Source organism: Kryptolebias marmoratus, linkage group LG22 (assembly GCF_001649575.2).
Source record: "Kryptolebias marmoratus isolate JLee-2015 linkage group LG22, ASM164957v2, whole genome shotgun sequence".
NCBI classification, from domain to species: Eukaryota; Metazoa; Chordata; class Actinopteri; order Cyprinodontiformes; family Rivulidae; genus Kryptolebias; species Kryptolebias marmoratus.
This window is the reverse complement of record NC_051451.1, coordinates 21,878,744-21,898,801: the sequence shown is the minus strand read 5'-3', so window position 1 is coordinate 21,898,801 and position 20,058 is coordinate 21,878,744. Positions and strand designations below refer to the sequence as shown.

General features: G+C 38.3%; 4 protein-coding genes across 22 annotated transcripts in view; 1 reads left to right on the top strand and 3 right to left on the bottom strand.

The window, feature by feature from the left end:
• Positions 1 to 7,511, bottom strand: part of dst (dystonin) — a 94,715-nt gene extending 87,204 nt beyond the window's left edge. For 6 of the 19 annotated variants that reach the window (XM_017412872.3, XM_017412874.3, XM_017412879.3 and 3 more), the window contains exons 1-4: positions 7,044 to 7,510; positions 6,699 to 6,730; positions 5,327 to 5,515; positions 1,747 to 1,960 (exon numbers count right to left, since the gene is read on the bottom strand). In XM_017412872.3, coding sequence (XP_017268361.1) covers positions 1,747 to 1,960; positions 5,327 to 5,515; positions 6,699 to 6,730; positions 7,044 to 7,230 — 622 coding nt within the window. In that variant the 5' untranslated portion in view covers positions 7,231 to 7,510. Of the gene's footprint in view, positions 1 to 674; positions 826 to 1,746; positions 1,961 to 2,087; positions 2,189 to 2,243; positions 2,414 to 5,326; positions 5,516 to 6,698; positions 6,731 to 7,043 lie in introns of those variants that run through there. The other 13 variants (XM_017412868.3, XM_017412869.3, XM_017412870.3 and 10 more) reach the window with 8 other exon arrangements.
• Positions 7,512 to 9,755: 2,244 nt separating this feature from the next.
• Positions 9,756 to 13,415, bottom strand: echs1 (enoyl CoA hydratase, short chain, 1, mitochondrial). The gene is made up of 8 exons (XM_017412779.3): positions 13,243 to 13,415; positions 12,105 to 12,302; positions 11,871 to 11,998; positions 11,103 to 11,202; positions 10,923 to 11,027; positions 10,417 to 10,536; positions 10,259 to 10,326; positions 9,756 to 10,166 (listed from the first exon to the last, which is right to left on the bottom strand). Exons 1-8 carry the CDS (start codon positions 13,331 to 13,333, stop codon positions 10,101 to 10,103), a joined length of 876 nt encoding a protein of 291 aa, XP_017268268.1. The 5' UTR covers positions 13,334 to 13,415; the 3' UTR covers positions 9,756 to 10,100.
• Positions 13,416 to 13,763: 348 nt separating this feature from the next.
• sprn (shadow of prion protein) lies at positions 13,764 to 16,290 on the top strand. The gene is made up of 2 exons (XM_017412766.3): positions 13,764 to 14,081; positions 14,967 to 16,290. The coding sequence occupies exon 2, from the start codon at positions 14,967 to 14,969 to the stop codon at positions 15,432 to 15,434; it is 468 nt and encodes a 155-aa protein (XP_017268255.1). The 5' UTR covers positions 13,764 to 14,081; the 3' UTR covers positions 15,435 to 16,290.
• Positions 16,291 to 16,332: 42 nt separating this feature from the next.
• mtg1 (mitochondrial ribosome-associated GTPase 1) lies at positions 16,333 to 19,770 on the bottom strand. The gene is made up of 11 exons (XM_025005228.2): positions 19,516 to 19,770; positions 19,318 to 19,382; positions 19,030 to 19,134; positions 18,841 to 18,927; positions 18,694 to 18,750; positions 17,453 to 17,543; positions 17,310 to 17,371; positions 17,124 to 17,220; positions 16,897 to 16,978; positions 16,675 to 16,787; positions 16,333 to 16,547 (listed from the first exon to the last, which is right to left on the bottom strand). Exons 1-11 carry the CDS (start codon positions 19,616 to 19,618, stop codon positions 16,450 to 16,452), a joined length of 960 nt encoding a protein of 319 aa, XP_024860996.1. The 5' UTR covers positions 19,619 to 19,770; the 3' UTR covers positions 16,333 to 16,449.
• Positions 19,771 to 20,058: the final 288 nt, after the last annotated feature.

The following is a 20,058-nucleotide window of genomic DNA, read 5'->3' as shown; positions in this document are numbered from 1 at the left end:
TCATTTTCCTTAAGTGAAACGGGCTCACAAAGAGTTAAAAACACTGCTGTCGATTTGAATTCAACCCTATTGGATTCTCTGCAGGCCTGGCCCGAGGATACATGTGTATAATTTTATCAAGCTCACACAAAGTGGACCTCCTATGTGTGATGGAATTACTCTAATCAATGTGATAGACCCAAAAGAAGCTGCTGATGTGAGCTGACACTGTATCCTGCCATGTCATTGTCCCGCCTGGCTTAAAGACGCCGCACAGGTCAATTCAACTGAGTACAATGAATTTTATCTGAGATCTTAGTAAATATACAGAAGAAAAATGCCTTTGAGTTATGAAAGTAGATGTTACACAATCCTCTCATACTGATGGATGTTTTTTATCTTTTTCCAGATTTAGATGATTTTAAAATGCAAACAAGATGATTTGACTTTAAACAACAAACACAAAACTTTAGTCTCTGCAACTGAACTACAACCTAACTGTGATGTCATGCGGGAAACATTTCCAGTTTTCCACAGAACAGGATAAAGACACTGAGACCAGGCAGTCACCAGAGAGAGGGAGAGAGAGAGAGAGAGAGAGAAAAGAGGGAGCTGGCTGACATTCACTCTGAACTGTCAAACCAGGCGAGTCCAAAATAAAGCCTCAGCATATATCCACTTAGCTCTGGTCCTACCTTTATATTTTTCCAAGACATCTTCATAGGCTTGGAGGTATTCCAGTTCGTCGGAGAGCTTATACCCCTGCGGTGCGTACTGAGCCATAACCCGGGCTGCACTAACTGGACATTCAGCAGCAGAGACTGACAGAGACACAGCATGTGTGTGGCGGCGTGTACGTGTGTGTGTGTGTGTGCGCGTGTGTGTATTTGCTGAGGACTCCAGAGTGATCGGCGCTGTTGTCAAAAGGAAACGCCCTGCATCCCGCCCTTGTCTGCAGTCTGACCAATAGGAGGCACTTCCTCTCTGGATTGATAGGAAGAACTACACTGTAAATAAAAAACATCTTCACCCATCTGATGGAGCTAAATGACCCCCAAAACTGAAAGTGAAATTCATATAAGAGATGCTGGAACAATTTGTATTACACTGTCCGAGTAAACCGCTGCAAATTACTCTCTGTATGTCATAAAAATGCTAAAAACTGGTTGAATTATTTTGATTATTTTTTACAGTGTGCAAAAAATTAACGCCCGTCAGGCTGAATGTAGTGGCTGGTATTGGGAGCATGTATTGAACCATTTCCTTCCACCTGCCAGAGACTTAATGCATTTTTTTTTTTGGCAGACTTACAAATTTGTTCCTTGTGTTTTTGCATCAGCTGGAACTTTGTCACATCCTTCAGCTTCCTCTGACAACATCCACCACAGCAGTCGAATCACTGAATAAATTTATGACATCAGATGGTGTCTAAGTCTTATTGTAAAACAATTATGTGCTGTAAAAGTAGCTTCCTGCGCCTGTCATCAAGTTTGACTTTGTTAGCCTCTGTCAACCTGACTTTCATTATCACTTTGTAGGATAATTTATGGATACAGGTTAATTTAAATGAAAATGTAAAAAAAAGTAATTTTTTAGTCAATCCCAAATAATGTTAAATTAAAATTTGAAAATATCTGTTAGATTATTCAGTTATTCTACAGCATCACGCAGACGTCGTGTAGCCTATGTCCCCCAAATGAAACAAGGAATCAGCTCCAGAAACCGCTCCTATTTCAGATTAATTTAACAAGCAGGTGAGTCCCTCACCTGCGATCCGGAGCACGGCTCTCTCTGCCGGATCCAGCACGGATCCACCCTGGATTTTCCTCTTGGAGCGCTCATGTCTCGGCAGGTTCCAGGGTAAAGTGTCCCCGGGTGCGGGTGATGCGGATCCGGATTTCACGCTGTAATCGTCCTCGTCCGAGATGTCCGCCGAGGAAGACATGGAGCAGTGAAGGGAAGGGTTCCCCGAACTGGAGCTCTGGGAGACAAAAGGAAAAGAACAACAATGTCTTGATTACACAGACAGACACACACACACCGAGAAGGAGATCAGCTATATGAATGAGAACACACAAAGAGCGCGGCAAAGACCATATTCTTCTCACCATGGCAGGTCAAGGTGCGTAATTGCGCGCACGTCAAGCGTGACATGAGCCACCAGTTCGCAGTGACCCAAAACAATAAAAGATTGAGCCAAATAAAAGCAAGGCGTAGAAAGCAATAGTGTCTGGCTCCCCCGCCAGGTCAGAAATAAGACTTACCACTGTATACATGGAGACCTGTCAGCTGGAAAAAAATAACAGAATCCTAATGGAGCATTGTTATTAGCTTCCGCTTGTTTTCAGGGATGCCACGCCCTATTAAGGGACGCTCCGGTCGCGCGTTTCTCCTCTTATGGCTTCATTAAGGATGCAGGTTGATGTCAGATCTCCAGAGGGTTGAAAGGATGGCACAGTGTGTGCTGTGGAGGCAGAGCTGGACCGTGATGGGAGAGCAGACTGCATGTGTCTGCGCGTCACACAGCCGGCAGCCAACAGCAGCAGCGGCGTTAGAGCGCCATCCCTCACACAAAGGATGGCTTTACAAACAACCCCCCTTTCCCTCATCATTAAAACCTGGGGCAGCAAGTTTCTAGCAGCACATCGTGATTAATTTAAAATGGATGTGGTGCTCAAAAAAATTAGACTTTTTATTTTATTGTGCCAAAATATGAGAAGATAAGCTGAAAAGGCAAATTTGAATTCTTTCAAATTAGTTTCATGTTTATAGACTATTTAACAGATTGACAGGACTAACTGTTTTCTGTAACAGTTTCCTGCTGCACCCTGACACTCCCCGGGTTGAGCAACAGAGCAAATACACACAAGCACGTCATAAAAAGAAGGGTTGGGTGTAAAATACCTGTACAACCACGTTCAGTTTGCTTAATGATAAATCAACAAATTATTGTGGTCCTAATGATCATAATGGGGCCATAAAGAAATTAGTTTGCACTGTGGTTTGTCTTGCTACTGTTCAGGTGACGGATGATGTTTCTGCAGGGCCACCGAGAAGGATTTAAAATAGATGCTGCAGAGGGGATGAAAGCAGCAGCTGGTAATATTAGCAACTGTTTCATCTCTGCATCAGGATCAAACTCAGTCAAAAAGGCAGCTCAGTGTTGCTTTTTTTTAAAATCCGATTTCTAATCAGAACTGGGTCACATAAAAGCAAAACTTGCTTTCTTAAAAAATGTTCACCTAAGCATTTTATTTTATATGATGGAAGCATGTTAAAAGGTTAGAGGACCGTCTCCATCAAACAGTGAAAGACTCATCTTCATTATCATCCTAATCATTTTTTATTTGGTAATGTCATACACAGTCATTAATGTCATGATCTTAGAGGGGGTTGTGTTTAAGAGTTTGTTATTTCTTCATATTTGTTATTCTGTTTGTAGTTATTGTCATGTTGTATTCTTGTTGTTTTACTTACTTGCCTGTGTTCAGTGTGTTTCAGCTTGGGCTGTCATTTTTTTTCCTCAGTTGCTCATTCTTCCTCCTGTGTCCTCCTTTGCTCCTGTGTACATTTTGCTGCCCTGTCAGCCTTTTGTTTTTTTTATTTTTAAATGTTTTTCTGAGTCTGGACTCTGGGTCCTCCATACCAGAGCCTCATGACAGTTAAAATTGTTGTAAGATAAAATAAAAAGAAAACCCCTTCATGTTTAAATGGATTTTATATTCCATTTACAACTAGATTTGGGCATTAAGCTCAAACGTGTGAAATCCTTTTCAACTTCTGTTTGAGAACTAAACATTTTCTGTAAGTGTTAAACCTGAAATAAAGATTTGGCTGCATTTCCTTCACTTCCTGTCAATAATGTTGTCTTTCAAACATGGGTCATCTGGAGAGATAAACTATTTTAAAACACAGTCAAAACAATCCCATCAAGACAACCATTGTAAATTATTTATTCTGACAGTCTGTAATTATGGTTTAAGTTATACAAGTAGGAATGAGCTAAACCAGCTCTAGTTTAAGCTGAATGCAGACCTGATTAAATCTGTCTAATTATTTTAAGCCCTCATAATTTCATTAATATTTATCTGTGAGATGCATGTGGCTTTTGTACAATCAGAATAACAATTTGACAGCCATGTTAAATGTAACAAAACTCTAAATAATAATAAGAATAACAGCTCTGGTCAGGTTGTGATGAATCTCACTTGCTGACCACAGCAATAATGATATCTCATAGCTCACAACAGGACTGCACGGATCAATAAGACCCCTTGAGCTGTTTCAACATCACACAAAGGCTTAAAACAGAAGTTAACCTTAGACTAAATTTGCAGTATAATATGAAGATTGTGTACATGTTCAAAATCAGAGCCATTCAGAAAAACACACATTTTGATGGGTTTATCCATCTGAAATAAGAATGTTGTTCTTTAAGAATAGAAGGAATCATCAGATTAAAGCAGCAGAACATAAAAAGCCCAAAAATTTTTTAAAAACTTCACCGTGGTCACGCCGAATGCTCCCCTGGTGTGTTTGAACCCAATCTCTCTCAAATGTTCTCTTTCAGAAAAACAAAAATAATCTTTGTTCGCATTAAATGTGCTCTCTCTATCCTGTTTACTTTTGGACAACACAATCTGAAAAAAAAAAACTTTTTGAAGGACTGCAAACAGTGCAGATAGCTTACAGGGTAAAATGACATTAAAGCTGCGGGTAATTAACTGTGGCATTAAAGAGCTGAGGTTGAGCCAAGGACATGTACCTGCATGCAAAAGACAACTGAGGCAAAGTAATCACATATCTTAGAGCCGATTAATATTATTTTAAATTCATCATGCAAACAGAGAAACAAAGCATAATAATTCTTTGAATGGGTTAAATTTATGAAATTTGGTGGTCAGTGTTGTTTTAGCCAGTTTATTTCTGCTTGGAAATAGGATATTTTCTGGATCAGCAATTACTAAAAAATAAAATAAAATACTGAAATGTATTCTGTATTATTGGATTGCCTAATTTCTGTCTAATTAAGGTCTTGTGAAGCTATTACTCAGAAAGTACCATGTTTTGTTGGAATAAACTTGTAAGTTTTACATTTTAGAAAATAAAATAAAACCTTTCACAAACTGATTTACCTGTCATAAATATTTATAACTAAAGGTAAATGTACCTATACAGTTCAAACACACACCCAGGTTCAAGCCCTTTAAATAAACACCTGTGTCCCAGAAACTCGAGCTTAAAGCTTCAAAATCCCACAGAGGTTCCTGTGGAGGGAGAAGTCAAACAACAATATCACTTTATCATCATTATTAGAGATGGTTACAGTTAGAGGTGAGATACCTACAGCTTTACGTGTGGGAGTGACTTGCACAGACTGGTAAAACTCTGGCAGGACTCTCTTCTTCACCTTACGTTTTCTCAGAGTCGATGACAGGTCGGGTTCACTCTCCGGAACCTCAACCAGATTAGGCTTTTCTTCTGTCACTCGAGCATGTATGCTCCTTCTTAAGTGACGCGGACTGTGCCTGAAACACTGAAAACATGATCAAAATGTCAAACTGGGAACAGAACACGCATTCAACGGACATTTTCGCTCATAATTAAACAGCTTATTGTTTTGATTGTAATTAAGAGTATAAAAAAACTGATCTGAGAAAAAGAGCATACTGTTCTCTTACAACAATTATCTTGTTATGCAAGAAATCTACATTTGAAACCATAAAAATTTTTTTCACATTTTCTGCATCAAGTTCAATAACATGACTTAAGCTCCCCTGTGGATTTCAGTGAGCTGAATGTTTTGTTTACATTGAGTTTTAACCTGATTTTGGAATTGCATATCAATAATCTGGTAAACTTCTGGAGTAAACTCTTTCAAACTGCACTATTTGATAAAGTTTTTGATTTTATAGTTTGCAATGAGTACCTTTCAGTTATATGAGCTTTGTTGTCATAGTTCCAGAAACACAAATTACTCCAAAATGGAAACAAAACGTTTCAAAACATTTTTTCTATAAAACCTTCTAGATAATTTATAGTAATTTACAACATTAGGGCTCTAACAGTTCTGTTTTAGTGTCCTTGGATATGATACAGCATCCTACAGCCACAGTTCTGAGTAAGAGGGGATTCAGTATCCAATGATTCAGTAATATGACCTACAAAGAAAGGACAGCTCTTGCTTTTGTGACTTTCTAACTATGGGGGAAGCTCAAACTTGGTGGTTTCAATGGAAGATTTTGTAGATGTTAAACTGATAGACTTGTTAAGCATTTTCCATGATGACTAGAAGTTCATTAGAGCATATAAAAGCACCTTCATTAATTTTTAGTTGTATTTAAATAACATCCAGATGAGCCATTTTTAAAAGGAGTTGCCTAAAACTGAAACAAATTAAACACATTTGACGCCTTCCCACATTTCCTTTCATTCAATCTGGATCTTAAAACTGTAAAAGTTCCGTTTTAATCACTTAAATCTAAACAGCTAAACTCTAAACTCAAACATAAAGCTACAAAAACACTTACATTACTTATTGATAACACATGCGCATTGCGCACATCATACAGTCCCTATAAATAGTCATGCAGCTCTCAACAAATGTCCAAAGAAGTAGACTTTAGACAGCGTTTGTTCTTTTAATTATAACGAGGAAGAAGCAGTAGGCACTACAGATTTGTTATTGAGAAAACCATGAAGTGAAAAGTTCTTCCTACCTCTGATCGAAAATGATGCGTCCGGAGACCAACTACAGGACAGATAACATGTCAAATGTTACAGTGAGACAGCTTGATCAAACATTTTTATGACATGAGGATTTTTTTACATAAGCCTAGTTGTTCCCATGATATTTAGCCTATAGGATTAGGCCAAAATCAAGTGAAACCAAGAGTCTTTGCGCACAGTGATGCAACTCCTGTTTATGTCATCTGACAGAATTAAACTGCAGATGTCTGATAGTTAGGCCCTATTGACTGCTATAGCTGGAGTAGCCTAACCGAATGCGTTTATGGGGCTGTAATAGTCAGGATGGAGACATGAGGCTGGCCTGCGCTACTCACCGCGGCTCCTGGAGCGTCCACCGGAGAGAACAGACTTTATTGGGTGCTTCCCATTACGGAGCCTCCGGTGCCAACAGCAGAAAAATAAAATTGTCGCAATAGTACCGAGCAGCAGCAGCAGCAACAGCAAGACGCACTGAATGTTGTACGGTCTCAGCAGGACTAAAAACGCCGCAGCGATCATCATAAGGCGAAATATGGGGCAGTTCGTTCAGCTTCAAGCAGCTGGCTCCTCTCCTGTTTATAGTTCCACCGCTGAAAGATCTGGGATGCGGATAAAGACGACTCGCTGCGAAGCATCGCCCTGTCAAACGTGGACAGCGTGCAGGGTCAAAGAGAACAGTCCACACCACTGATAGCATTAATGTGAAGGACAACGCATGACTCAGCAGAGGCGCACGTTATATTTCATTATTTATTTCCCAGCAGCGGCAGCGAGAGTCAGCAGATTCATCCCAGGCAGCATCGTCTGCTGCTGCAGAGTGACCTGCCTAGTGATGCTGCAATGGTGGCAGAAACCAGGGATGGATTACATGGCTGGATCTGTCTGAGTCCACTGAGTTCTTAGTGGACAGTGTGCTAAAACGATTAGTCTCCACTTTAAAATATTAAGCATGATGGTGGATCACTGTTGTTCCAAAAAAAAAAGCTGCAGCAGTTTTGTTAAATGATTCTTAAACAGAAGGAGCTGGGTGGTGATAATCGCAAGAAAAAAACAGAAACACTTTCTGGTTATAATCCAACACTGGTTATGTAATTTTTGAATGAAGAGACGCCATTTTTCTGTGAAATTAAAAATTTAAGTATGTGAGAGCTGTTTTTTTCCTTTCTATTTCTGTTTAAAGAACAAACTAAATGAATGATCAAAATGCCCACTTGTGATTTTTGTGCTTTTTAAAGCAGCCTAACTATTATAGTAAGATATACAGAATTTGTAGTTTTAATAGTACATGTCTATTTTGGCACAGTATTTAGAAATAGCAGCCTAATATACATAAATAAATGTAGTAAAATTAGAGTTTCATAAGCATGATAATATTTGAACTATAAGATACAAATCAAAAAGGTGTTAAAGTATTATATTGTTTTGTAAGTATTGCATGCATTTTTTACGCAGAAGCCTGCATGAACAGAAGTCCAGTGTTTCCTTTATTTTTCACGTTATGTCCTTAAACTCGTGAGAATTTATGAAACGTATTTCTCCAGTAAATCGTGGCAAATGGTAACTGAGACACAAATAACCTGGGAGTTGGCCACAACGTCTCATTTCTGCCCGTCAAAGGCTTGAGCAGACGGGCGGAGACAGCTCTCGCCTTTGTTCGCCTGTAGAGAACAAGAACCCCGCCTGTGCAGCAATCCTTGCGTGTAAAAGAAGCGCACCGTCCAAACCAAGCTGCGTTCACGTTTATATCGTAAAAAAACAGCATCTACTCCCTGAAAGCAGTTTGTGAGGAAAAGCTGTAGGTAATGAGATACTCTGCTTAATTTCGAGCCTTAGTTTGGCATGCCTATTGAATTTAATTTCAGTAGAATGTAACGTTTGGCGTGTATTTTGCCTTTAAAGGGTTAAACTTATGTTAGCTTACTCAACGCCCTAAATAACGTTGTTTCCGAGATGGTTACAAGCTGTAGAGAACAGGTAAACACCTCGGAGACAGAAGTGGACATTTTATTTAGATATAACTATGTGGTGCCTCAAAAACACTTTATTTAGATGGAATACACCTAACAATGTATTTTCGTACGATTTAACGAGGTCATTGAACGTTACACTTTGGTGCCTTCTTCACTCGATTGGATTAACAGTTCTGAGCTCAGTGCTGCCCCTGGTGGTGCATAATTATATTACAACAACATTGATTTAAATGGTTTCTTTACAGCTTCGATAAAGACAAACTATTTGGTCTTTTAAAATGTAGTGCAATACATCCACATTATACTTGAGTAAGTTGTGTGTTTGACACATTAAACAGGCCTGCCACAACTCAAATATTAGATATTGGAGTAAGTAAATACAGCATAGTGACTAAATGTAAATAAACCGTGTGGAATTTTTTAAAAACTTGTCTGTCATGCTCAGTAACGAGTTAATAGAAATCTTGACTAAACTATATTTTTACAGCAATGTTTTAACTTTGTGTTTCAACTCAAAATATTGTTGCTGTTTTTTGGGGTTTTTTTTTTTAGAGAAAATTAATTCAACAACCAAAACAGAACTGGAGTTTTATATCAGTCCGTGTAGACATACTTTTTCTAGCATATTAGTTTCAAAAGATCATTTATCATAATTTAAAACTGCCAAATTTCTGCCTTTGATATTGATTAGACACATTTTGCAATGACATTTGTCTTGAAAAAATATTTTTTCAATTTAGTTCCAATTTCTACAAAAATATTATTTTTTTGTTTCATTATGTTTAATGGAAATTTCACATTTGGGGTCTGTTAATCTCTAAAAAAAAAATGTAGATTTACTATCTCACATACAGTTTAGTTTAGACACCTGAACACTACAAGAGCCCCACCTAGTGGTTTAAAAATACACAACCCCAGAATTTCACAGACATTTCAGATGTCCCAGAAATTCACGAGGCCATTTATTCATTAGCAAATGTGAACTGTAAGCAACTGTACTCAGATTTTACAATTGAAAAGTGTGGTTAAAAATCCCCCAACGTAATAAATACAGCAGTTATTATGTATCTTCAAGTGTTGGCTTCAGTAATGAAAATCAATCTTTTACTTTATTTGTAAAATTTACACAGAAAAAGAGTCGCTACAGCTGACAAAAGCAATTTTAGAACAAGTCACTCAGATTGAATCCTCCTGCTCCACACAGTTATTAAATCATAATTCTGCTCAAACCTTCTGCACCCAGACAGAATTTGATTGTATTAGTACATTCCAACAGGTGAGGCTTTACTTGGACACTTTTGTGCGATATTTACAACCTGTTTGCTGCACTACACTCAGGATTTTTTACATTATTTGTAATGTATTACCAATGAGGAAGTGACCAAGTGACAGCAAACACTTCGTGATCATTGAGCTCTTAATCTACTTGTCCTGGAAACTGGCCTTTCTTTTCTCTACAAAGGCAGTCATGCCTTCTTTACGATCATCCTGTAAAAGTAAAAAGAAATCAGACTTAAAGGTAAGGAATTTGCTGTTAGAAATAGTGCTAACCATCTCACAAACTATTAGAGGAAACTTACAGTTGCAAACGTTGCGTGGAATAAACGTTTCTCCAAGCGATTCCCCTCTGCCAAAGTCAGTTCAAAAGCTGCAGTTGCACAAAATAAAAACAAGTCAGGCAAAACCAAAGACAGTCAATGTTTCAGGTTTTAAATGTTCACAAAAGACCTTCACACACCTGCATTGACAGCCTCTTTAGCCATAGCCGTGACCAGCTTTGAATTGGCAGCAATTTTCTCCCCACATTTAACAGCTTCCGACACCAGCTGGTCCACAGGATAAATTTTACTCACCAAACCTGGAAACACACAGCTACTAAGTCCCATAGTAAACTAATGTAAGAAACTCACACAGCATGCATGTTTATTAAAGTGCAGGTCTATTCTGCCAGCAGACGTAGAGGTAGTTTATAGTAACAATACTGCTTAAAAACGCTAATTTTAAAGTCTATCATTAAGCATTTGATAAGTGCAATAGTACCATATTTAAAAGCTCTTATTGAGAATAATTTTATCTTTCTAATGAGAGTTTTAAGAGTAATTATCTGAGAGGTATAGAAGCACAAAGCTGTCTTCTAAACTTTAGTGAAGCTGAATTATTAAATCATCTGAATTATAATTTCTTCTAAAAATAAAACCGTCTCAAGGAACTTTGACCAAACCAGCTTTGTGGAGTTGTCGTTACCAGATTGCTTTGCTTCCTGAGCGTTAATCCTGTCTCCTGTTAGGACCATTTCCATGGCTAGGGATTTGCCGACAGCGCGAGTCAGCCGCTGGGTGCCGCCCGACCCTGCAGGTAGAAAAGTTATAAAGAATGGATCCATAAGCATCGATTTTTTTCCACTGGACAGAAAGTAGTCTCTACCAGGAATTGTCCCCAGGAGGATTTCTGGTTGGCCAAACTGTGCCTTCTCTCCGGCGTAGATGATGTCACACATCATGGCGAGCTCACAGCCTCCACCCAGCTGGAATAAAAACCCAAACATAACCAACAAATGAAAACTGTTCCTTGTTTTAAACATTTTCATATCACACCCGGCACATTATAAAATGTAAAAAACATTAAATATAGATCGTTACAAAGTGCAGAATGAGTTCTAAGGGACACAAACACTTGTCCTTTGGCCTGGAGCTGATTTCATGAAACAATTTCACTCATCTGAACACAATAACGTTCCTGAACCCAAGTCCACGTGCAGCTTGTCATTAGGGATTTTCAAGACAAGGTTTCTGATGTTGTGAAAAGCCTTGTTCCAGGACTCTTTTCTCCCTTATTTCTCCTGCTCATATTCCAGGTAGGAGAGACAGAGACAGGAGGACAGGAATCGAGGATGTAAAAACTGAGAAATAAGATGAAAACACGTTCTGATCGAGCCAAATTATTTTGTTTCCCTTCTGCTCCTCTTCACAATGTAAATTAAAACGTAAGCTAACAGAATGAAGAGGAGCGGTGAATAAAAGTAAAGAAAACATGAGATTTGTTTCTGGAACAGACAATGGGTGTTTTTATTTATACTAAAATCCTATTTTTTATTTTCTTGCTTTCAAATGTTTGTCATCAGTGTGATTTATTTTTGATTTAACATCTGTCTCTCACCTTTATGTTAATACAAAACAGCAATGTAACACTTACAGCAAATCCATTAACAGCTGCGATGACAGGCTTCTTCACGGTGGAAACTCTGTTCCAATGAGCCAGAAAGTTTCCTCCATAACATTCTTGAAAGGTTCGATTCTGCATCTCTTTAATATCTGCTCCGGCTGCAAACAAACAACAGCGGAATTCAACTTCACCACGCATCATAAACCTAACGTAAAATTCCTGTCGACAACATTCACAGAAACAATTTTCAGTGAGTTTCCTCACCAGCAAAGGCTTTATCGCTGCCGGTGATGACAATGGCTCTGATGTGTGCATCAGCCTCGAAGGTGTCCAGCGCCTGTCCCACCTCCTTCATCAGACCGTCACAGAGGGCGTTGAGAGCCTTGGGTCGATTCAGCTGAATGAAACCCACGTTGCTGCTCTCACCTCGTTTTTCCACCAAAATATACTCATACTGACCACCTGCATGAAGAGAAAACCAACAGTGGCGCTCAGGTCACATCTTAACACACTTTTAAGCACAAGACAGGTGGTCTAGATTCATTTATTTTTCTTCAGAAGAGCTAACATCTACAAAGTGAGGGGTCTTGAGATCCCCAGAAATTAAAAGAAACTTAATGATGAATATTTGTAGAATTTCTTTCAATAACAGTGGTCAGAAGTACATTTATTATAAAAACAGCAGTTGAGGATGTTTGTAATGTCATTATATCCGCGGATTTAGCAAAGTTAGTATTCTTTAACCAACTTTAGGTGAGGTCTTTTCCGTCATTATTTTGTGAGTCAGAAAGCTAAAAAAGTTTGGGAATCACTGCTTCAAACTGAAGATCATGAGTTAGATTGACTAGGATTAATATTTCAAAGCGGATTTATTAGCACAAATAAATCAAACCAAAAGCTTTGAATAATTTTAACAATTTAAGCAAGAAATTGCATTCTTTATGAACCAGCTGGCACAAGTCAGATTCCATGTAAACAAAAGAAAAATAAAATATTTGTAAAGCATAGTATGGTCACCAGTCCTACAGACTTACAACCAAAGAAATCAGCTATGCAAATTGAATAAACACTATTTTCATTTGATATGAGCTAATAAATTCTAGTTGTAACAATTGCATATTTACTCTGTGTTGTAAAAATCCAAGCTAACGCTGCATGTTATCCAAAAAAAAAAACCCTGCTATCTTTGCTGTCTGGAAGAAATTCAAAACTGTACAAGTTTAAAATATCAGATGTAACAGTGGCAAATATTTTTTTTTTCTGTGCAACACGAATGTTGCTGCAGGAAAAAAAAAGTTTGCAAGTGCTAAGTGATCGCACTTCGTTTCTTGACATTGCGTTGGAGCCCCAGTCGGTCGATGCTCGACGGTAAACGGAGCCCGGCGGGTTTCTGACCACACACCTGAGCTGTAGAGGCGGCCGGCCGACAGGAGAACCGGCGCTGTCCTGGAGGGCTTCAGCAGCAAAGCAGCACTTCTGCAGAGGAAGGCCATGCTTATCAAAGTGACACTGAACTTTGGCTCGGGATCACTAGCTGCTCCTTTCTCTCCTGCACTCTTCTTTGCCGTTTTATTTATGTTCTTGCGGCGGCGTGTAAGGAAACTTGCGCTACCGCCACCTGGTGGCCGCGGTAGGTAAAGCAGGCAGTGTACATCGATTCATAATGATTAATTTAAGAAGGAAACTAGTAATTTTGGTTACATCAATAATTTATTAAACACCCATTATGCTTTGATTCATTGTTATATTCAACTACTTCAATTAAGGCTCTCATAATAAAAGGATTAGTTACAAATAGGCGTAAAAAGGCTAGTTTTAGCATTTTTAGTCCCTCTGCGTTATTAAGGTAATGGGTATTTGTCAAAAGTGACTGTGCTCACAAACAAATGAACAACAAATTGCACAAATAATCATTACGATAAACCAAATTACGACATATAGATGCAAGATGACTTCAAAAATGTAGAAAAATGCCAAAACAATATCTAAGACTTATCATAAAGATATTTTAAATGACCACAAACTATCTTAAAATCTGAACAAATAAATTTGAAAAATACTTGAAGCTGCATAATATCCGCAAAGAGATGCGTATTTTTCTGTAAGGTCTCGTGCGCCTGTGTGAGCGCGCTGCGCGTTCTCGCGATCGCCTGCGTGAGCGAGCCTGCATCGAAGACAAGCCCCTTCATTTTCCCCCTGTGGGCCTCAGCATCAGAGGGGTTAACAGCGTAACACAACAAGGTAAATACCTGTCATTATATGTTGTTTATCATCTGCATGCTTTTAAAATAATTCTTTTTAAACACGATCCACGCAGGGTGCTGTGTGGCCCAATTTATGAGAGGTAAGCATCTTTTATGCGTGCATCAATTAGCTTTTTCCTGGCATTGGTAAATCCTTTCATGAAATTATTTCTATTTTTCCACATTTAATCCACCGAATAGCAGTCACCTGCGAACATACAGTCATGTATTTCAAATTTTGGCTGTTTTTCTTAATTGTCTGCTTCATTTATCATCAGGCTGGGAATTTATTATAATTTTATACATATACAGGGAGACTTGACCATCAGAATATGCCTGTTGTGAGCATATTTGGGCTGCTGTAAGTGACCTACTTTAAGAGAGTGCACCAATATGTGCAGCACAGACATGTTTATCAGTGAGGAAGAAATTCAGCAGGACTGAGCATCACACCATCACTGATCCAGTGCAGTCAGTCACGCATATTTGACGCTGGTTTTATTATGTGAATATTACACAATATAATCCAATAATATAATTATATCTCCAAAATAATCATTTGATTCTTTAGCTGTCGGATTCTTCTAAACTAAGATGTGAAGTATTTCATGTCCGTCTTCCATGTGGGTTTGGGACAAAAATCCATTTTTGGACATCACATGTAGAAGATCACAATCTTGCCTAAAACGTGCTGAATTACATGGTTTTTCACATGGGCTCACATGTGAATTCACGTTTTTGTTTTGTTGTTGTTTTTTTCTGAAAAAGCTGAAATGATGTGCCACCTAAAATCTAATGACAACTCCTTTGTGTTTCAGTCTAATTGTAAACATTAAAACAGATGTAGTATCTATTTCATTTTCTCCTCCCTGTCGTTGCACAGATGTCAGGGATGAAGCAGGTTGTGGCGACATGCTGGACCTGCCTCCTGCTCTCTGCGTTCCTGTGTGAGCCTGCTCTGTCCAAGGGCGGTCGTGGAGGGTCCCGGGGTTCCTCTCGTGGATCCCCCTCGCGCAGCTCTTCGGCTGGGACCTACCGGGGAGGGGGTGCCTATGGGGGGACTCGCTCCCGGTTCAGGGTGGCAGGGCGGAGCTCCCCGGTGAGGGTGGCGAGTGCTGCAGCGGCTGGGGCAGCGGTGGCGTTATCGGCGGATAAATGGTACGCGTCTGCTTACCGCCGCAGCAACACGGACAGCTCAGACGAGGAGCTGGACTACTACAACAGGACCAATTACTTTGATGCACTAATGTCCAGCTCGACTCAGAATGAGTCGTTCCTGTCTCAAGTGGTTTCTCTCATTGTTGCAACGTTTACCACAAAGTACGGACTCTTACTTGACTATATACTGTAGATTCTCATGCCGCAATTTCGGGTAATTTTCTGAGCCTAAACCCAGGGCGGAAGGTGCAACAAAATGATTAAAAGGATCCAATCACAAACATCACTGTACTGTATGTTTTTACACAGTTATTTGGATAAATGTACATTACCAGCATAGTGTTCCCTCTCACATTTCACCAAATGAAGTCAGCACTTTTGTCAAGAGATTTATTTTCCCCTCTGTACCAAAAAAAACTAAATTCCTATAGCTAACTTGTACTGCCGAACTCGCACCACAAAATACTAATTTTGTTGTTTCTATTAAAGATGCTAAGTGAACTCTGTGCACCTTAGAGAGACATGTAAACAGACTTAAATCTTATAATAAAACCTCAACTTGCTTGAAATGCAGCTGAACTGTCACTCCACAAGACTGACAGCAAAACCAAGGTGAAACCATTAAAGCTGCTAGTATTTGCATTTAAGGAAGAAAGTAAGCGAGTTTTGCAACTGTTGCTGTCTGTTCTTCAAAAATCTAATTTTCAGACTGTATTTTTAGGGTCAGATTCAGAATAACTTTTGGCATCAGTCCCTGTTGTGGTCATAATCCTGTTTTCATACCCTTTTACCACACCTGAAACGTATCAAATGACTTCCTCAGACTGATGTGTGAACATTATTTACTAGGCCACCTGGTTTTTCCTACATTTATTCCTGTTTTTAATATTTCTGATGTGTCCATAAATCCCAAGGACCTTTCTCAGGAGCAACAGACTGTTCCATAGCTATAAGTGCAATCGATTCTATTCTGCAACACTTATGTACATAATAAATAAACAATTTGTAATCACTGTCTTTATGCTAATAAATACCCTATTTACACTGATTATCTGTTTTTTGTGTTTTATAAAAGGAACTTTGATGATAAATAAAGTGATTTCTTTTATTTACAAAGGATGCAGAGATTGATTTGTGTGTTGTTCCAGAGCAGACACAAACATTATTTATGTAAAGACACTCAGGTTGAGAAATAAATATGGCTCATATCAGTCCAGCATTACTTGTCCCAGCTCTCCTTTCCTGAACGCTCTGATAAAATCGTAAGCTGCTGCTGTGAAGTTTGGGATGGTGACTCGGATACTTCCTGAACGAGACAAAGAACAAACATATTTTAAAGATGTGAATTTTCTGTGAAATGTGTCATAAAACAGCTAAGACTGAAACAATCAAGTGAAGTAAAAAGACAACATGGCATGTTTTTTTTTCCCTACCCACTCCAGTGAAGGCTTTGACCTTCTGAGTCTTTCCTAGTTTTACAGCGATGCGTTTGAGGACATGCTGGATGTTGTCGCTCGGCTCTTGGAGGTCATATTTCTCCACATAACTGCACATAAACATTCACACAGTGAGGAATCTGAGCAACAAGAGGCACGAGGTTTGCAAAATTATAATTTAAAAGATAAAAATAAAATAATTAAAACTAAAAATCACACCTGAACTTGCCCAGCCTGTTCAAAGAGTAGAGCAGGTAGTCAGCGATGATGTCTTCACCCACCAAATGGTCCAGTATAGTTCCTGGATTAAAAAACAAAATATTTAGAAAAATCTCCTTCACAAGCAATGCAATAGAAGTTCCACCCATTTTGAAGCGCTAACATTGTTTTTCCTGAATGAAAGTAATCATTCTATTAAAAAAAAAAAAAAACAGAGTTCAGCTCACCGCACAAAGCCAGCTTCATGCCGGTTTCTACACTTTCAATCTTAGGAGGCAATACTCCCGGAGTGTCCAGCAGGTATATTAAGGGTCTCTCACACACCTGAGAACAAAGACATGCAAATGATGTATGGGTTTATTGTGTGTCCACCTAAACCTGTGGAAACAGATCCAAACTGTTTCTGAACACACCTGAATTTTAGTCAGGACAGCTCTGGTTATTCCTGGCTCCCCACCGACTCGAGATGCACGACCTGAAATGGGGATTAAAAATCCCATTTATATCTGTGGAGGCCACATATTGTGATATAAACATGAAAGAACTTTTTCAGTACCTTTTTTCAAGTTTGTTCTCCTCAGTGAGTTAATAAGAGATGACTTCCCCACGTTGGGAACTCCAATCACCATCAGGCAAAAATCTCTGTTCTGAAAGTCAGACAGGATCAAGTCAGAGCAGGACCACTGCTTTCTTAATATTCGTAAAGGGAAATGACTACATAAACAAAACAACTACATAGATTAAGCAGTGAGGTTTAAAATTTTAAGCTGAAGACACATAAATACATTCATAATTAAATAATTTTAATTTCTAAATTTGCTCAGTTTGGGAGTTGATGTATTCCTACAACCTGGCGTCCACATGTGTGGACGTCACTTTTTGCTTAACATTCCTTGATTCATATCAGGTCCCAATCAGCCCAAACAGCAGAGAGAAACTAAAAGTGCATGCCATACAAGAGTTCAGGTCTTAGGAGGTTAATTAGGTTTTGGTAAATTAAAAAAAATAAATACAACAAAATATTTCATGTGCTGTTGTTCATCCAAAATATTATTTACCTGATTTTGGAACCTGGTAAGAACCAGATGACTTCTTAAATTATTATTATTATTATTATTATTATTATATTTTGATCTGTAAAACCTCTATGAAAAAGAAAGTGTATTTGCTTTATTATGACTGTAGGTCATATTGTGGGACCTTTTAAACTCAAACTTACTATTTAAGACTTTTTTTATTTAGTATGGCTTTTTATTAATCAATCAATTAGTCAAAGTTTATTTCTATAGCACATTTAAAAAACAACCCTTGTTAACCAAAGTGTTGTACAAAAGCTATTTTATAAAGCATTGCAGGTAAATTAAAATACAAAACATTGCACAAAATTTTTTTTTTATAAATAAAATAACTTGCACAGTAAAACCATTAAAAGTAAAATCTAGAAAGTAACTGAAATGAGACTTTTTGACTGTCTTAAAGAAGCAGTGGTACTTGTGAGTTTTATTGACTAAACCCTGCTGTCAGATAGCTGTATAAAGAAAATATAAATTACATATTAATTAGGAAGAGAGAAAAGATTTTTTTAAGTGTTGCTCATCGCTTACTAAAAGTATTATTATTGTTACTTTTACAATTTGTAGATAAAATATAATTCTCACTAAGTCAATATGTAGCTTATTGTTATTTCGAGGGATACGTGAAATAAAAATATATCTAAAGTTATTTGAAAACAAAGGGTTTAAAGTTAAAGCGACAGAGAGCACTGCTGGCTGGGAAATGTGTACTGAACACGTATACCTCCTCTCTGTTAAAACGGGGATTGGTCTCAATTATTTTTTGCACCATGGGCACCATCTACAGAGAAAAAAAAAGAAAACCATCTTACATTTATGTTAATATTGTGATTTAATTTCAGCCAGTCAAATGTCTGTGGATGACCTTCACCTTTTTGACGTTGCTGTCAATCTGCTTAAAACAGTCTGTGAAGAGAACATTCGTCACCCCGTCTTTTTCTAGTTTCTTCAAGATTCTCTGAAGCATAAATGCAAAAGAAACACATAAAATGTTTCCGTAAAGACTTTAAAAAAATGCTGTTAATCAGTGACTGCTGAATATAACGGCAAACATTCTGACCTGCTTGTTGGACAGATCAGCGAGGTCCATCTTGTTTAGAACAAGCAGATGTGGTCTGACATCTAGTGTGTCCTGAAACATGGGGTTTCTCCCAGAGAAAGGAATTTGCTGAATATTAAGAAACACAACAGTCAGAACAACCTGTTAGGGCCCTCATGGGCTATTTAATTGATAAAGACCCTATAGTGTCTTAAAGAAACCAATGAAATTATTTTAAAAAACACGATTTCATTAAAGTTAAGATCGTAATTCAGAGTAAGATGACAAGTTTAAACTTTAAAAGGATATTCTGGCATCATGAATTTCTACGATGCAGTCCACTTTCTTCAAGCTGGCTTTCATCTGCTTGAGTCCTGCGAATAAAAGACAATTAAACACCTAAAAGGGGAGCACATTTTACGTCACAGTTCAGCGTTTACTTCGCATAAACAAACACACAAAACCACAATACATGTTACACACTCTGGAGCTGAGTAAATGTGTCACCTTTAGCCATGTGCCCGGGGAACCAGTGAGCCACTTCCCGTTCACCAAAGTCAAAAACAGTCCGAAACATGTCGACATTACGGAGCACCCGATAAAGCTTCATGGCCGCTTTCTGAATAAAATATAATAACCCCTACCTTCTATTTGTGTTACAAAAAGCGCTACATAAAAAGTCCTACTGGTGTGCTACACTGTTTACATACCGACTTGAATCGGTTGTTAAACAACTCCGTTCCGCTACAAAGCAGTTGGACTTCTTCGGTCATATTATAACAGGAGCTTTCTTTATTAACTGGTACAACTGCGCCCTCTGCTGGCTTAAAGTTTAACTACTTGGATCAGAACTAATAGGCAGCAGTGATTTGTGCCCTGATTTTATTTTATTTTTTTCCTTTTGTGCCTTGATTAATCAACTGATGTTCTGCTGGCTAAAAGAAAAATCAACAAATTTTACAGAATGGGACTTGAACTCTATTAGTAAATGAAACATAAATGTAAATTCTTCCTGTCAGATAACCAGAGTAATTTCTTCAAATAATCTGG